This window comes from Panthera pardus, unplaced genomic scaffold, assembly GCF_024362965.1.
Source record: "Panthera pardus isolate Hobbes unplaced genomic scaffold, ASM2436296v1 HiC_scaffold_12, whole genome shotgun sequence".
Classification (NCBI taxonomy): Eukaryota; Metazoa; Chordata; class Mammalia; order Carnivora; family Felidae; genus Panthera; species Panthera pardus.
The window spans coordinates 29638268-29658013 of NW_026526677.1; the positions used below are offsets into that span (position 1 = coordinate 29638268).

The 19746-nt window shown below is 33.3% G+C and overlaps 1 protein-coding gene across 6 annotated transcripts in view; it reads right to left on the bottom strand.

Annotated features, from left to right (window-relative positions):
• Positions 1–19746, bottom strand: part of ELP4 (elongator acetyltransferase complex subunit 4) — a 241832-nt gene that overhangs the window by 203514 nt on the left and 18572 nt on the right. For all 6 annotated transcript variants that reach the window (XR_008421172.1, XR_008421171.1, XM_019456605.2 and 3 more), the window contains exon 3: positions 7400–7521. Coding sequence is in view for 4 of the 6 variants with exons in the window: in XM_019456605.2 (XP_019312150.2) it covers positions 7400–7521 (122 nt within the window). In the remaining 2 variants the exon portion in view is untranslated. The remainder of the gene's footprint in view (positions 1–7399; positions 7522–19746) is intronic.

The following is a 19746-nucleotide window of genomic DNA, read 5'->3' on the forward strand; positions in this document are numbered from 1 at the left end:
ATAAAGAGGGAACAATTACTGATATTACAAGAAGAAAAGGTGAAAAATACTTTCACATTAATATACAAATATTATTTTAACAAAACTCGCAAATTAAGCTACTGACAAAAATGATGCTTTTAATTTGACAACTGCATCAATTACATGAATTGAAAAACAGAAAATGAAACCACTAGGTTAAGAGTAGTGTTCTCAATGCTTTTCCACAGATCCTTATCACATTTCTCTTTCACAGATAAACAAGAACTATATTGAGAAGATTGGAAAAACTCAATTTTCTTCACTAAGATAGAGGGAAGGAGAAGGATAACATGAAGAAAAGGAAATGGAAGTCTACATCAGAAGTATTCAGAAGTAAAGGGAAAGGGTAAAGTCAGTAAAAAAAAAAAAATACTTTCTTTAAATGCAAATTATAATCTAATTATTTCAAAATATTACCTTTTAAATCATCACATTTTTAAGAGCTCCAGTCATAGAAGGATTTCGAAGCAATTCAGACATGTAATTAATCCCTGAGTTCTACTGCTATTTAGCAGTGAGGTTAGGAAAATGAAGTACAGGCAACTTTAAATTCTTGATTCAGGTCCTAGCAATGTGCCTGTGACTATCAACAGCACTCCAAGTCTTGACCAAGGCACTCACTTAAAAAAACTTTAAAGGGAAATGCACTGTATTTTTTGGCATTGTGGTATTATTGGCTTCCACAATTATTTTCTAACATATATAAAAATCAAAACTGTTAAGCTGTTAGGAACAAGTCTCTATGAGGTCTATGATAATTTTATCAATTTTCTTCAATATATCAACTTAGATACAGAATTTATGTATTTCATATATCAAAATGTAAAAGCTATAATACATATTCCTTCAAAACAGTCTCCTTAGTTGACAAGCTTCTTAAGAAAAAAAAAAACTTAAGTAAATAAAATAAATAAAAATTCCATGTTTTTGTTTATAGAGAGACAAGGGTACACTGTTGCTATCTATTAATATTTCTAGCCATAAAAATTGGAGTTTTCCTTTTTGAGTTCCTTTACAAAATAAAGTTCATATAGCAAATGCTATCAATGTTTAATCTGGCTCATACTGAGAGAGATAATATAAGTTAAAGTGAATAATCAACAAAACTCATACTGAGAGAGATAATATAAGTTAAAGTGAATAGAGCTACTAATTAGGTAACTAGCATTATTAAAAACATGTGACTTTCTGCGTGTGTGTGTGTGTATACATATTATGTATATATTTTGTGTGTGGGATGTATATATATATGTGTGTGTGTGGGTGTGTATTACTATATCTTTATATCTATATCCCTAGTTACAGAAAGAAAATGAATGGTAAATGATGCTGTCCTTGTAATACCTTGATTAAAATACATTTTGTGAAATGTTTTAAAAACTAGACTAAACTCTTCACTTAATCATTGATTTTAACAGGTTTAATTAATGAGACGATGTGCAATAATTCCCTTTAGTAAATGCTTACTATATAAGGGTATATATTAACCTGTTTTCTTAAAATAAATGATGTATGAAAATCTATACTAAGTAAACAGATTATGCAATAATTACTTGAGTTATAGAAGGATTCTTATGCTGAAAAAGATTTCTATAAAATTCCTGTAAGTATGAAGTGTCCTTATTGAACATAAAGTAATTTCTGAAAACCTGATATAATTAAATATTTATAGTTATTGTAAAAGTTAAGATAGTGACAGTAATCTTAACATAATTATTTATTAAATTGAAGTCATAGAATTTTTACAGGGTTGTAAAGAAATATTCTAAAATTTCGGGGTTATCTGGTGTCAAAGATATCTCACAATTAATAATGGAATCAGGCATTGTCTTTATTTAAGAGGTCCAGATCTGTTATATTCCCAGTTCAGGAGCACACACGGGACTGGTTTTATTTGTTTGATGACATATTCTTTTATTTTTCCAAAATGAACCCGGTTTAGGGAAGATGTCACAAAAACCCTTAGTACATTGTGATGCACTAAATGACACTGGATATCACTTTATTTTGATTAAATTTGAACATTATTTTGTGTTATACACTTGGTGTTAATAGAACAAAATGATTCTCTTTCTGCTTATTGAGTACTGAAAAGTAGAGGCAACTGGATAAATGCACAAAATAGGTTTCTAAAATTCTATAGTACCCTGTTATAATCTGTTTTAAGAAGTATAAAGGTAAGATGCTTCATAGTCTCAGATCTCTTTTCTACTTCCAATTTAAGTCTTTAATACCATCCACCGTTTTCGAAATCTAGCACAGACTTAGACATACACACACACACACACACGAACTGTAAAAAACTTTTATAAAAAGTGGTAAGTGCATTTCAAATGCCTCTGATTTCACTAATATGACATAATACGAAAAGATGGCTGTGCTGTACTAAGGTCACTTTCTGCAACTGCCTGTTAGTTTCTGATGAACAAAACAAAATTTTAGGAAGGAAACACTGGCCACTGAAAGAATCATCCCAACATTAGCTGGAGAGATAGCTCTGTCCTCTTTGGGGTTTTCACACAGTAAAGTTATCCCTTTGTGCATAATAAATCTTCAAAGACCATCTATTTAATCTATGACCCTTGAAGGTGTGCTGCCTTTCTCCTTTATTGGGATCTTTTAACATTTTATTTCATGGGACAACACGTTAATTTGGGGAGCTGATGAGTATTTTTTTTCAAGTTTCAATGGCTCTGGTTTTCAGAATTTGAAGTCATTTATCCCTTCTAAAAGGATTAAATACTTTCTCTTCTATGTTTTCAGAAAAAGTATTCAGAGGACAAATGAACTCTGTTTTTAATATTCCTAATTCTCACTTTGTGTGGCTTCTTTTCAAAGAATGGAAAGCACTATATAATGGTTCTAAGGTTTTAACATTTAGGCATGACAATAACCATGAAGTATCCACAACCATATTTTTTAGGAGTTCAAAATAAAATTTTTAAAAGTAAATGTGAGGCCTGGAGGAAGTTCTTTAAGATTTTGAAAGCAAAACTCCTGATATTTCATTTTTAATTTGGCATTCCAGAATAAGGTAACCAGGGAACTATCTCTATCTTAATGTGAAGGGTTAAGTGACTTGTGCAAAGTCCTGCAGCTAGTTAAGTAGCATCACAGAAATTAAAATCTAAGTTCATATCCCAAATGTATTTCACCTTCTGAGGATAAATATCCTATCAAAGAATATGGCATTTTTGCTGTATGACTTAGGCTACTTTTCTGCATGCAAATTTCCTTTCTTATGTTGGTGATGCACAAATATCAAAGTGAACTTTGTGTTTAATTTAATGTTGTATCAGAAATGGTTTTTGCTGGCTAGTGACAGAGAGGTGGGTTTATTCTCCTTTATTCTTTGATCTTATCTTTCATTTTTTTGTTGGAAAATAAGGCACATGCCATCTTTTAAAAGCTGGCTACAAATGTAGGTCACTGGAAGCAGTACTGAGCCTTTGCATGATTTTTCTTAGTCTTTTTAGTTTGCCAAAGAAGCTCTAACTGCGGCTGCCAGGGGAGAACTTAGAATTTTAAATAAGCTCTCACAAGTAGCTAGGGGGAAAAAAATCCCTGGGGTCAAACAGCAAATTTCTGGCTCAACTAGCACTTCAGAGTTGTAAGCACTGAAAAGCATATAGATAACATGGTAGTTTTCTGAACAAATCAAAGACAAAGAAATGAAGGGAACATATTCTGATTATAGCTCTGCCTTTAAAGGGCTCTTCATTTATGTGTATTTATACTATGAACAGAAGATACACAGTAATAAAATACTTTTGATAGGAAATAAAACACGTATTATACAGGCTAGAAAAAGTAAAAATGTGTGCGAAGATATGTTATTTATAAGATATTGAGCATGCATAAAGTTTACAAAGTAGAATGACAGAAGGGCCAAAAAAATTTTTTAATTCTATATAACATAACATATTACTTTTGTTCTGAACATTATAAAACTACAACTTTGAAGATAAGTATAATAAAAAAATGTTCAGTAGTGTATATGGCCAATCAAGGGGTACTTTTTTTTACTTTATTCTTACAGCTATCCCAATTTTTGACAGAATAAGGAAAGAAAAGTCGGATCTGAAATATTTTTCTATTCTATTTACTCAGAAAGCCGAGCCTGTACAATAATGTACTAAAAGCAAACAACTAACCACTCACTGGATTCAGACTTCTAAATCTTGTTCCATGATCAGTTAATGAGAGATAGATGTTAAATATAGACTTAACACCAAATTGACATAAGGAAAGGAAACCTTTTTAATGGTAATTCAAACTTACTATTTAACAAATAATACTATTTCATCTAACTCTTTTTCTTTTAAAGTTATTTATTTATTTTTGAGAGAGAGAGAGAGAGAGAGAGAGAGAACGTGCAAGGGGGGGGGGGGGCAGGGAGAGAGGGAGAAAGAATCTCAACCAGACCTCAACGCTGTCATCGTGAAGTGGGGCTCGAACTCATGAACTATGAGATCATGACCTGAGCTGAAATCAAGAGTCAGATGTTTAACCAACTGAGCCACCTAGGTGCCCCTGATATGGTTTATTTTAAATAAACTGTTACTTATTCCAGGATTCATGGGTTAATATAAGGTAATTCATTTTCAATTATGAAAGACTTTGTCTATATTAGATATGGGTACTTTCATAATAATTGATTTTAAATATGGACTATTTGCTTATTAGTATGTTTGATGTTAAAAAATATGTTCTGTAAACCTTTAGTAAACATCAAGATAAGTTATCGATATTCCTGCCTATAACCATTACTTATCTTGAATGCATATTAAAAAGTAAAACATTTAAGCTCCTAAAATCATCCTAGCCTCCCTCTTTATTCTAACTGTAGTAGATTTTGGATAGTACATAATGTATAAAACATATAATTCAGAAAGTTAATGCCATAAGTCAGGAATTAACCCTTTGTTCCAGATATTAGACATCTCTTCCTGCATGAATATAATCAATACAGGCATGTCGTCACTAAAAGTATTTGAATTAAGCTTTAACACTTACCTGAGTATATTAAGAAATAGCATTTAATTTACTTCTGAAAATCACATTACAAATATTAACATATATGGTTTATTAACATATATGGTTTAAAATTATGCAAAGTATGTAATAGAAAAATGCAGCATTTTCAAGTTCTAAAGAAATTATGTATGTACGTGTGTGACTATATTTTTTATTTCGAAAAAAATCAGCCTACCTACTGATAAACACAAATATTTTAACTTAAAAATCTAATTTTTGCTATTTTACAAAACATTCCATAGAAAAATTTCAGAGAATACTTATCACTGTATTTGAGATGATTACGAACATTCTCTTAGATAAAAAAAGTTAACTGAAAAATACTTACCAATGTGTTTTTAAAAGCTTTAACAACATCATGTATATTGTTCTATAGGATTTTCTAAGGGGTGTAATTTTTCAACATTACATCTTAATGCTGACTTCCTGAAGGAGATTTGACTACAATAGGCATGAATATGTTTTCAAAGGATGATGGATAAATTGCTGGGTGGTTATATAATATATCTTAGGCAGCTGATGGGGCTTTTTATCCTTTACTTGTCTTTTAGTTATACACAGTTTTAAGATAATTATGGTCTCTAAGATTTTCTTTTCCCTTTTCTTGTACCAGCAATATTTGTCTTGGTTATAGGTTCCAGAAATTCCCAAGCATACATCATAAAATTAAAGCTAAGCAATTACAGCATTCCCCACTCTACCTCCCCATCCCCCCCCCCCCCCCGACACTGACCCATGGTGTATCTCTAAATGCTATTAATGCCTTCATTTTGGTCATTCATTTTTGGACTGTTTAATACAAATGACTCTTATATAACTCTAATAGAGTTGGGAACACTGAAATCCTGACTGAATATTATGTAGGAAAACCTACTTATCTATGTTACTCCTCAACTTCTCATTTTAAATTGTTCATTTGTTCTTCTCAGGGATACACTACAAACTTTGTCTACATGTTGGTGTTATGAAGATTATAAATAATTACAATTTGTATAGGCATAAATTTTTAATTCAGTCTATTCTAAACTTGTGAAAACTAACTAGACCACATTAAGGGTATGCAGGTTGAAAACAATATTTTTTATAATTTTTTAATACAAAAATGAGAATGGCATATTATTCTTTTAAATCCAACTATTTTATTATTACATATTAAAAAATGAAAGAAATATAAAAGATATATGAAATATATATATATATATATATATATATATATATATATATATATATATTGTCCTGGGCATATATATTGTCCTCTTTGAATTTTAAAGTGTGCTTTGGTTTTAAAAAGATATAGTACATTGACCACGTATTTTATTTTATTACTTGTTTCTTGGAAAAGAATAATTTCTGTTATTTTCAAAGGAAAATAATATTAATAGATGAGTACTTTTTTCCTAGGTTTTTTTTTTTTTTTTTTTTTAAATTTTTTACTGTTTATTTATTTTGAGAGAGAAACAGAGACAGAGCTTGAGTTGGGGAGGAGCAGAGAGAGAGGGAGACGCAGAATCTGAAACAGGCTCTAGGCTCTGAGCTGTCAGCACAGAGCCCGGCATGGGGCTTGAACTCACGAACAGTGAGATCATGACCTGAGTCAAAATCGCCCACTTAACTGACTGAGCCACCGAGGCACCCAATAAATGAGTACTTCTAATTTCTGTATCTTTCTTCTGATTTACATCTTTAGGATACTGGTATTTAATATCCGATAATATTCTGCTGTTGTTTTTCTTTACCTAACTTTTTACAGAGTTCTCTTATTTTCACGACTATAGTATAGCAATAATTTTATGTATTTCAGTTTTTAGTAGCTTATTATTATTTTTCCCACTGCCAATATCAATTTTAAGTTAAAAAACTGTCTGAGAACATTAATTTAAAAATGAAACTACATGTGTTTCTGTCTCAAAAATAAACAAACATAAAAAGAAAATTTAATAAAAAAAAAAAGGGAGGCACCTGGGTGGCTCAGTTGGTTGAGCAACCAACTTCGGCTCAGGTCATGATCTCATGGTTTGTGAGTTCAAGCCCCGTGTCGGGCTCTGTGCTGACAGCTCAGAGCCTGAGCCTGCTTCAGATTCTGTGTTTCCCTCTCTCTCTGCCCCTCCCCTGCTCATGTTCTGTCTCTCTCTGTCTCAAAAATAAATAAACATTAAAAAAAATTTTTTAAATGAAACTACATGTTCAAATAAATTTTAAGAGAATAAAATATATGTATGCTCCCATTAATGGATTTAAATACAGTTTGTATATATACAAACATATATTTTGTTTATATATATATAAGCAATATTTTTTCATGAAATGTTCAAAATGAAATATTGAATAGTATATCCTATACCTGTAAAATATCAGCCGGGTCTTCTTTTGCAGATGCAACCAACAAAGTATGCCCATTGATGATTCCTTCTGCCAGGAAATACTTGAAGAGCAAAGAAGAATAAATATTATATTTATCCTCTTCTGTAAAAAAGAAAAAATTATAGTCAGAATCCTATCATATACCAAGCATACTCAGACATTCTTGTAATTTTTCTCCTTAAAACAAGTATATGAGGTGGGGTAATAACTGTCTTCCTAAAGTACAGTTAGATAGGCTAAGAGACTTATTTATCTAGGTGGTCAATGAGAAGTGAGTCCTTTTAATATAGTCTGATTTCAAAATTTTTCTCAATCTATTGCACCACTTCTGATATCCACAAAAGTTAGAGGATTATATATGCTTATAGCAAGGAAATCACAGATATTTTTGTCTTTACTAAGATTTTTTTTTTTTAGGCATTGCACCTCTAAAATGGCTATTCTTGAGGTGCCTGGGTAGTTTAGTTGGTTAAGCATCCAACTTTGGCTCAGGTCATGATCTCACAGTTTGTGAGTTCGAGTCCAGTGTTGGCTCTGCACTGACAGCTCAGAGCCTGGAGCCTGATTCGGATTCTGTGCCTCCTTTTCTCTGTCTGTCCCTCCTCCATTTGTGCTCTCTCTCTCTCTCTCTCTCTCTCAAAAGTAAAGAAACATTAAAATGGCTATTCTTATCTACCAATCAGTTTGTAAACTCACACTTAATTTCTTACATGTCACAACAATTAAGCACTTAGTGTATGTAGCCTGAAAATTAATATTTATAAAATTTGTAAAAATAGTATTACTTCTACATTTGTGTTTTAGGCTTTATATCCAATAGCAATTTAAAATTGAAGATTTTCAGTTGAGAGTTCTTAAATTTGTACTAAATGATTTCCTAGTAAACAGTCCTTTTACCTTTCATTATTCCTTCATCCTCCTTTCTGAATTTTTATGAAAAAATGATGTGTCAGGTTTGACAAAAATGTGTTAATATTTTTGTGATTTTGTGACATAATATAAACAACTTGAGTATATCTTTGTTTTCTTAATATTACTGATAGCTACATGCCTACATTTTTATATCAGTCTTCTTTCCTTTAATACTTTGAAGACAACACAAAACCAGAGACAAAGGTAAATTTATTGCATTATCTAAAAAAAGAGAAGCCATGATTAATTTATTCAACAAATATTAATTGAGTTCCTGTAATATGTCAGGCATTGTTAATATCTGTAAAACCCACACTATTAAAAAATATTCCTAATCAACTGAACCACCCAGGTGTCTCATTATTAAAAAATATTCCTAAGAAAGTTTGAATTTGTGGTAATGTTAGCACTGTGCAAAGCCTCTTGCAGCTATAATTATAAAACCTGAAAAAAAATCATTAAAAAATATTTGAAGGCATTGGAAAGCAACGAAAAACAGACAGAAACCACAGCAGTTTCCTTTTGAAAGACTGTGATCATGACATGTAAGAATTTCTAATTTCTGGCTTTTTTGCTTAAAAGTGTTCTTAACCTCCCTTAGCTCTGGCAGCTTTAATTCAAATCCTTTCCAGCCTGAGATAGCAGAATGTAGAGTTCAGAAAACAGCTGAAAGTTTAAGGGAAAAATCCTTGAAGTAAGAGTTCCGCAAATGTTATCAAATGTGCCCAAATCCCTGGTTGACCTCTAAGCCATCTATTATCTATGCATGAGAGGGAGAAAGAAACAGTTAAGTAGGAAAGAGAGAACAGGATAAACTTGAAAGACAATGAAATCATGTGAGATTTACAAATTTAATGCTCCCCTGAAGGCGTTTATTTCCCCACCTGAGAGCAGAATCTTGTATTAAAGAAAGCTGAAGTCTCACTGACTTGAGGTGGCAGAGGACAAAACTCAGGGCTGAGAACCATAGAAAGTGTGAGCCCCCAAATTTGAGTATAAATTCTGTACAAATATTTGGTTCTCTTCTAAATTCTGATTGTAAGAGACAGCCCTGTGTGACCAAGTTAAAAAAGCAAAACCTAAAATCTGGAAAATCCAGCAGAGATACTATCTGCTGCACAATATATTGAAATGAGAGTTAATTTAAGATCAGGCAAATTAACTGTCTATTAAAACAAAAAAACCTGAAATCCTCAGGAAAACAGAATAGAATTCATAATCAATGCATTTTTTACAGTGTTAAGATTTCAACCAAAAATTACTGAATGTGATCCATACTAAGGAAAACACAACCTACAGAAACTGACTCAAAGTAAAATGCATTAAAAGTATTAAAGGAAAATATATCAATAAGTGAACAGAAAAGGAATATCGAAAGAGGACGAGAAACTATACAAATGAATGACAGAAAATTTAGAGCTTAAAATTATTATTCCTTATAGGAAAAACTTATTTGTGATTTCATGAGTAGATTGGAGATGAAGGAAGGAAAAAAAACGATCAGTACATCTGAAGGGAGATCAACAGAAATGATAAAATCTGAAGAACAAGGAAAAAAATTAAGAAAATTGAACAGAACCTCAGAGATGTGGAACAATACAGAGCAGTCCAAAACATGAGTCTTAGTCACTGGGAGACAATAAGAAACAGAAACAGTATTTAAATTTTCTATTTGATCAAATATTCAGTTACAGATCTAAGAAGTATAAGAAGCCTCTCCTAGGATAAATGCAAAAAAAAAAAAAAAAAAAAAACCCAAAAAAACTCCCCAAATCTAAGTACACCATAGTTAAATCTTAGAAGCAGCAGGGAGAAATGACATATGACATACAGAGGCACAATGATAAAATCAACAAGTGATTTTTTCATCTGAAACAACAAAGGCTGGAGGATATGGTAATTATATATTAGAAGAGTTGAAAGAGAAACAAGTAATAAAAAATTATCAATGTGTAAAACACATTCAACAACTGAGGTGAAATACTATTTTCAGATAGGACAGCAGACTTGTACTACAGGACCTAAAAGCTAAAGGAAAATTACACAACACGTTAAACTGCATTTATAGGAAGGAATAAAGAATATAAATAATGACAAATATGTAAGAAATTATAACACTCTGTGATCATGTATATATGTACTTATGTGCATAGATGTGTGTGGATAAATTGTTTCTTTGAATTTCTGAAAAAAAATACAACTGTTTAAAGCAAAACTGACAGAACTAAGTAAAGATAGACATAAGTTCAATTTGGAGATTTTATCATACATTTCTTAGTAACTGGCAGAATAGCTAAAGAGAAAAATCATTTAGAAAATAGAAAATCTGAACCTTATCAACCACTTTGAATTAGATAATATACAGTTCCAGAATATACATTCTTTTTTTTTTTTTTTTTTATTCTCGTTAGTTAACATACAGTGTAGTCTGGGCTTTAGGAGTAGAACCAAGTGATTCATCTCTTACATACAACACCCAGTGCTCATCCCAACAAGTGCCCTTCTTAATGCCCATCACCAATTACCCCACTCCCATCAACCCTGTTTGTTCTCTGTATTTGGAGTCTCTTATGGTTTGCCTCCCTCTCTGTTTTTATCTTATTTTTCCTTCCCTTCCCCTATGTTCATCTGTTGAGTTTCTCAAATTCCACATATGAGTAAAATCATATGATATCTGTCTTTCTCTGACTGACTTATTTTGCTTAGCATAATATCCTCCAGATACATCTACATTGTTGCAAATGGCAAGATATTTCATTCTTTTTCATTGCTGAGTAGTATTCCATTATATATATACACACACACACGCCACATCCTCTTAATCTATTCATCAGTTGATGGACATTTGGGCTCTTCCCATAATTTGGCTATTGTTGATAGCACTGCTTCTGGATCCTCTTAATCCATTCATCAGTTGATGGACATTTGGGCTCTTCCCATAATTTGGCTATTGTTGATAGCACTGCTTCTGGAATATACATTCTTTAGTGCATCTAGAATGTACACCAAGATAAACCACATGCTATTCCAAAAAACAAGTTGCAAAACACTTCAAAATATTAAAATCTTACTTTAGAAACTGAAATTTTAAAAATTCCATTTATGATCAATTGAAAAAACCATGAAATATTTTGGAGAAAGTTGACAATATATATATGTGCATGAATTAGCCCCACAATGAAAAGTACAAAATATTCTGAGAGTAAGTAAAGAAAGCCTAAATAAATAGAGAAGTATATCCTGTTCAGGGAATACAAGACTCAAATCTTTCTAAACTGATCTATAGTTTTAATGGAATTCCAATGCAAACCCCATAAGATTTTGGGAGAAACTGATAAGCTAATTCTGAAATTTACATAGAAATCCAAAGTTCCTAGAATAGTCCAACAAATTTGAAAAAGAACAGTTGGAGGACTTACTATCTGATTTCAAGACTTAGGATAAAGCTATAATCAAGGCAATACGGAATTAGCTAAAGGATAGAAATAGAAATCAATATAAAAGGATAGAGTCCATAAATAAACCCACATGACTGATTTTTTACAAAGGTGGAGAAATAATTGTTTTTTTTTTTGACAAATTGTCCTGGAATAATGGGTACCCAGATGCAAAACACAACAAAAAATCTCAGTCTTACCCCAGACTATAAATTAAAAAAAAAAAAAAATCAACAAAATTTCTACCTTACTTCATACTAATACTCAAATATTTACCTTGAAATGTATCACAAAACTAAATATAAGAGCTGAAACAATAAAACTATTAGAAGAAAACATAGGGAATAACTTTGCAACCTTGGAGTAGATTTCTCAAGGTATGGAAGCATGAACCATAACAGAAAAAAAATGGATAGCAAGCTACAGAAAGAAAATATTTGCAATACATATATCTGATAGAGAACTAGTATCCAGTATACACCCTAAAAAGTCTTCTAATTCCATGAGGACAAACCACCTAATATAAAAACGAGCAAAAGATCTGAATACACCCTTCACAAAAGAAGACACATGAATATCCAGTAAATGTATAAAAATAAGTTTAACTGTATTAAACCCTGGGGGAAAAAAAACCCAAAAAACACTGTGAGAGACCACTACAATCCTACTAGAAAAGGTAAAATAAAAATACAATACTAAGTATTGACAAGAATGTGGAACAAATAAAATGCTCCTACATTGCTAGTGGGAATGCAAAATGGTACAGCTGCTTCAGAAGACAGTTTGGCAATTTCTGATAAAGTTAAACTTACACTTAAACGAACCAGCAACGCTACTCCTGCATTTTTCCATGTCCATGAGACATGAAAACACATGTCCATACATAGTTTTATACAGAATGTTTATGGCAATTTTGGTAACATCCAAAAGCTGTAAACAACACGAATGCCCATCAATTTGTGAATGGAAAAGACAAATGGTACATTCACAAATGAAATACTTCTAAACAATAAAATAATGTACATGCAACATAGATTAATCTCAAAAACATTAAGCTAAGTGAAAAAAGCCAACACAAAAATTATGCATGGCATGGTTGCCTTTATGTGACATTCTACAGAAAGTAAAACTAATCTCTAGTGATAGAAGGGAGTTAGATGTTTGGAGCCAGAAAACTTTTTTAGGCTTGAGGAAATTTTGGAAGATGCATGCAAATGTTTTATATCTTGATTGCTGTGGTGGTTCTATGTATATACACATTTGTAAAATGTAACTAACATATACACTTAAATGGGTCCATTTCATTGTGTGTAATTTATAGTTCAGTAAAGTTGGTTTATTGAAACGCTTTCTTAAGGTGTAATTAAAACAGCAGGTGGTAACTTGTTGATAAACCTTCTCAGTATAGTGAATTAGAGCAAATCCATGATCAAAACTATAGTAGATTTATATGAAGTTCAATTGTATATATTAAAGAACATAGTTCTTTAATACTATCATCGCAAGTTAATATCCACAAATCTAAAAGACGCAAAATGGGCTTGACGTGGATTTAGGAGCATTTCATGAAAGTTTTGTGTGTAAGGGAAAAACACTTTCAATGCCTCTGTACTGCTTACAGCTGACAGGTGGAAAAGAGAACAGAGACGGATGGAGGTAAGGTGACCGGCACTGCCTATTCTCTAATGCAGTTATCAAACTGGGGGGAGGGCGGGGCACTCACTTTACATAACTAACAATTTATCTCTATTCAACTTCAGGAAAAAAAAAAAAAACCTCAGAAAGTCATGTTTAAAAAAAGAATTGATTTTACCTTAAGGAATTAGTAGTGGGTTAGTTTACAGAAGCAACCATATAAACACAGGTCATTAAAAATCACTGATGTAAAAACCAAATTGGATACTAAAATTTTTACTTTCTAAGGCTGACATTTTACAACATGGAAAATAAATTTTTAAAAACTCTTCCACCATCCATCACTTTCACAGAATTGCTAAACTGTGCTATATTTCCTTTCAGTACTTTTTCTGTGGTGTTTTCCTACATGGTTACAATTATTACTGAATTTTATGTTCTCCTATTTTCACATGTTTCATAGTCTTGTAGCTGTCATGTTTCAGGGGCCATAATATTCTAGAAAATGTATGTACTAGAATTTATTTCATCATCTCTCTACCATGGACTTTTCCTGCTTTTAGGCTTTTGTTATTATTAAATCTTTTATTTGTTTGTTTATTTATTTATTTATTTATTTATTTATTTATTTATTTATTTATTTATTTTTAGAGAAAGAGAGAGAAAGAGTGCAAGCACAAGTTGGGGAGGGACAGAGAGAGAGGGAGAGAGAGAATCCCAAGCAGGTTCTACACTGTCAGTGCAGAGTCCAACACAGGTCTTGAACTCACCAACCACAAGATCATGACCTGAGCTGAAATCAAGAGTCAGACACTTAACCTACTGAGCCACCCAGGGGCCCTTTTGTTGTTATTAAATACAGAAGTACAAAAGTGCCTCAAATCACACATATCCAAGACGGAACTCAGTAACTCATTATTTTTTTCTTCCAAATGTGGTCATTTCAGTTTTTAGGAAATCAGGACTTATTTTTGATTCCTCTTTTCTCTCTCCCACCAATGCATTCCTTTCCCCATCCTTAAAATCCTGTTATATTTATTTTCAAAGTATTTCTGAAATTTGATTGTCACTCAAATCAGTGTCACTCCCCTAATCATGCTACCAACAACTCTTGTCGACACCACTGTGATGCCACAGTGTCACCAGTGTCACTCCCCTAATCATGCTACCAAAACTCTTGCCTACACCACTGCAATCACCTCTTATTTCTTTGCATCCACTCTAATCCTCCAATTTAGTAGTAACCTTTTGAAAATACAAACCCAATCATTTCACTTCCCAACTTAAAACCTTTCAGTGGTTTCTCATTGCTGTTGGGAGAAAGAACTAAATCCTTTAACCTGGTCTATATGCTCTGTGTGGTCACCGCCAAAGAGCAGAGTTTAATGTGTATAATAAAAATATTTGCGTTAAAAGTGGTATCATACTGTCATTTCCTATAAAAGGACATGGTGGTTGTTTAACAACTTCTCAGTAAAAGTAAATGAGAAATAAGCCTAACTAAAATAATTATTTGTAAAATTAAGGTTACATCTATACACTAGTAAGGGAATGAACAACTATATTAGGTAAGTACTGCATAAACTAGGGAGAGTCACAGATAATAAAAAATATTGAGGGATGTACCATTAATGAAGAGTGACAATAAACTAGATGGCAGAATTCCTCTTTTTCTACTTATATTTTAAATGAGTGTGAGTTGTAACTTTTTTCCTACCTATATACAATTCCTACTGATCTTATCTACACTTATAACTTAAATTAATATCTCTAGTTGCTATACTGCATCTTAAGTCAGGACGTGTTGCATAAATTACTTCACCTTTTTGGCTAGCTAATTCCCTCAAAAGCCCCTCCCAGACCCAAATTAGGTAAACTCATCCTTGGAGAAGCTTTCCTCAAGGCTGGGTGAGATGACCAGAGTGCCCTGGAGCATCTTGTTAACTCCTACAGTAGCATTTAATATACATACTGAAATTTCTCCACCAAGCTAAAAGATCCTCATGGCAGAGAATGTATTTTATTGTTGTATTGCTAGCAGTAGGCACATACTATACATTTAGTAGTATAATTTGTATAATTAAGGAAAAAACAAAAATCTATCTTGTCTTGTAAATCAGCCAGATCTACTGAAGTTTGGCTGAAAACACACCCTAGTGTACATGCACACACATACACACACACACACATGCACACATATACACACACACAGTTTTTTTCAAAGACTCCTATGTGGCAGTCAAAACTAATAGGAGGAAGATCACCTATTTAGAGTTGAGCAAAAAACAATACACTCTTCAAGCTGAAAGTCACCATTTTTGTGAAACAAATTTTGAGGTTGTACATTAAGCATTTAATTAATCTATTGAGTGAATCCCCATAACACTGGAAAAGCAAAAATGATAACGATGTGACAAAATCGCCAAAAAGCAAATGTAGTTTTGGCCTGAATTAACAGTCTAATTCGTAGGTTGAGAGATGGAAGTCCTAGTCTATTCTACAGTAGTGGACCATACTGGCAATAGTATATATTTCATTCAGGGACTTACACAAACTAAAGCATATTCAGAATGAAGTGACCAGGAGGGTGAAAGAACTTGAAAGCATGAGAAAAAGGATACTTAGGTTGACGAAAAAGAGACCCAAAGGATGTAAGAGACCTGTCTCCAAAAATCTGATGGACTGTCATATGTAAATGGAATCACACAAGAGGTAGAATGAAGCCTAATAGATAGGAACAACAGGAATATCAATTTTTCTTAACATCAAAGTCCAAAAGAGCTGCCCCTTTCATTGTGTTGGGAATGCTAACAAAGTCACCAAGGACTTTCTAATTGTCTGTTTTCTGGGACACTTTAAATCTTTATTTCATTTGTCTATTGCAGCTATTATCAAGGACAAATTTCTTCCTGAAATTATACTCTCCTTCTCCATTCATGCTCTATTTTTAAGACACTTCTTGTTCCCCATTGCCCTGTTTCTTTAGACTCAATTCCTTGGTAAATAAATATGAATTGCTTCTATTAAATTTCTCTAGTCACTACTTTCAACTAAGCTATGCCAAATCTTCCTTTCTCATCTCTTGACATCTAGAGCTAATTCCATGACTTTCTCACCAGTTTCAGTTATTAAAACTTGGAACAGTCAAGTTTAAAACTTTAATATTCAGTGCAAACCTTCCCCCTCCTTTAGTGGAGACTGAGACTTGTAACTTGAAAGTCTTAGTGGGACAGAGGGGTTCCAAAAGAAAGGAAGATTCTAAAATGCCTCTTCCTCCATGTCTTCTTTCCAAGTCCTAGTTCTGTTGTTAGGAGATCAGGGGGAAAAACGTGGCAGTGATCAGCTTACATAATTGGCTGTCTGGTTAGGGAGAGATGTTCTTAGCCTCACTATGATCTGGTCTAGTTAAGCCTGCTGTTTTGTAGCCTTTGAAGTTGTGGTGGTTTCTATGTAGGTGGTAAGTGTGGTTTTTGTGGGTAGTGCTCAGTTTCATTTTGGTCACATCTGCTGCTGAGAAACCCTTCTGAGGTGGAATCTAGGTTTTGGGGGGCTGGCCAGTAATTCATATTCAAATTCTGCTCTGGTAATATTAGCTATTGCTATCATTATTATTTTGGCTATTTATATAATCTCTCCCAGCAGGCTTCTGTCCTTTTCCTACACCAGACACAGAAAACAGTGTTGTTGTCGGGAATGATGACAAACCCTGGGAGATTTAAGACAGGCTTCCTCCAAGGACTCTCTCACCATGCACTACTCACTGAAGGGCTTACAGGTTCAGAAGTTTAGCAAGAAGTCAATTGGGAAACAAGGATGCCAGTCTTTGCTTCTTGTAAGGATCCTCAATGTCTATGACTGATGCTCTTAGGAATTGTACCGCGTTACCTGCCTGAGCGAGGGATCACTTTTGAACTTGAATATTGCACTCTTGCTCTCTCCAATCTTTGTGATGCTTACTAATGGTGGTGATGGTAACAGTTACGAGGAAGTAGCTGTGGTGGATCTCTGGACCTGCAAGGAAGTATTTAATCCCAACTGCAGGAATGGGGAAACTTTCATCTTCGCTTTCTTTTTCTCACTTTGGGCTATGGTCAACACTTCTGAGCTCCTCAACATCCTGTAAAAAGTAATACGTAACTAATCTTGACCACTAACTATATGCTAAACATGGTGCAATGTACTTGTCATGCATTAGTTCACTTAATCCTCATAATAACTTGTAAGATAAATGTTGTTAATCCCTATCTTATAGGTAAGAAAAGGAAGGCACAGGGAAGGCAAGTAGCTTGCCTAAGGTGACACAGTTAGTAAAGATCAGGGCTATGAGTTGAATCAGCCAGTCTGATTCCAGAGGCTATGCTCGTATCTCTTTCATGGGCTTATTTTCCTTTACTTATCCCTTAACTGATATGCTTTGGCTTTAGACTTCGATTTGCTTTTCTTTTTACTCTAGTTATTCTTAGTCTTTCCTGGAATCTCAGACCACTCTGAGAATATGATGCAAGTTATACCTTATTCTAACAATATACACAGTCATATACAAATTTACATGTAATTTCAGGGAATTAAGAGACTCCCCCCCCCCCCGCCAAAGTTCCATTAAGAGACTCCCCCCCCCCCGCCAAAGTTCCATCTATGGATCCTCCATGGTCTACAAATCTGGGCATTCTAATGCATACCTATGAATGGCTTCAACCAAAAAGTATCCGTTGCATAAAGTATCAGTCAAATATTATTGACAAATCCAAAATATTTTTCTCTAGCCTAAATTTAATACTCAAAAACTTCAGTATGTTTAAACCGAATTCATACTTCACATCAACATTTGCTCCTCCTCCTTTTCTGACTTCACCTAATGGTACTAACTCCAAACCTTTTCAGGCCAAACATCTGGGAACCATCCTATCTCTTGTCTCTCCTTTATCTCCCACACATTTAGAAAGAACAGAAGAATCAACATTCTTGAGAGGGACCTACTAAAAGAGGAAAAATGTAGGGAAATGGTATTTTATACCAGAGCAATCTAAGAATAGATAGTGAAACATTTATAACCTAGTACACATAATGAAATGCAGAAATAGAAAAATTAGGTAGCATTGTTATATCAAAATATGTGATGAATTAATGATTTAAAGTCTCAAAAGTATAGTAACAGACATCATCTCATGTTTCGATTAGAGTAATTAGTATTTCCATCACTTCAAGTTTTCACTTTATTCCTGAAGTACATCTTTCATAATAGTTCTTCATAGCTCAAAATACTCCATGACTACCTATTTCTTACCAGTATAAAGTAACTGTTTTTAGCCAGGCTTTCACAGCATTCATTCATTCAAGCATGTATTCATGGTGCCCTTACATAGTTGCCATGGTCACAGAGCTTATAGTCTACTGAATAAGATACATGGTTAAGTATTTTCAACAAAGTGTAGTACGTGCCATGATAAAGTAGATAAGCAATACTACAGAAGTATAGAGGAGGAATACTAAGTGGGCTGAGGGTAAGGAAAGCAATAGTTAAGGAAGCCTTTCTGGAAGAGAATCTAAGTGGAGACCTAAGAGATGATTAAGAGCTAGGATAAGAAAGGAAAAAAAGGAGGCAGCAAGAAAGAATTTAAGCAAAGTCCTGGAGAGAATGGTAAATGGTTGGAATTAAAAGCCTAGGATGATATGCTTGAAGAAAGAGGTAAGGGCATGAGAAGAGACAAGCCTAAAGTGAATCAGCAGTGACAGATCATTAAAGGCCTTATCTTCTAGGCTAAGGAAGCTGGGCATTATGTTAAAATTGATAGCACAGAAAGGTCTTAAGTAAGGGTATATCATGATTACCTTTAGATTTTTATATCAGAAAGTTCATTCCAGCTACAGTATGAAAATGAACTGAAGCAAGAAAACATTGGAAGCAACCTAAGAAGCTGTTACAATAATTTAGTGAAAGTTGTGGATTATGGCCAAATTAGGGTCATAGCAGCAAGAATAGAAAGAAGTAGACAGAATTTTAAGATATTTAAAAGGTTAAAAACCTTGGGATTTAATGATTACTGGATGTGTACAGTGGAGAAACAAGTACATCACTCAGGTCTCTGGCATGTGTCACTTGGTAGCCTGAATAATCTAGTAATCATAGGAAGAGGGACAGATTTGGAGGATTGGAGTAGAATTTGGAGATAAGGGAAGTTCAGCTCTGGACACATTGATTTTGAGAGATATTCAAGAGAAAATGTTGAAAGGGAGTTGAATATGATCTCTGCATTTCTCTGTTGATCCTATGTATGCATCAATGTCTACAGATTTCATAAAATGAGTTTTTTCCACCCCTGGTCATTCTAGTTATGGCAGGAAC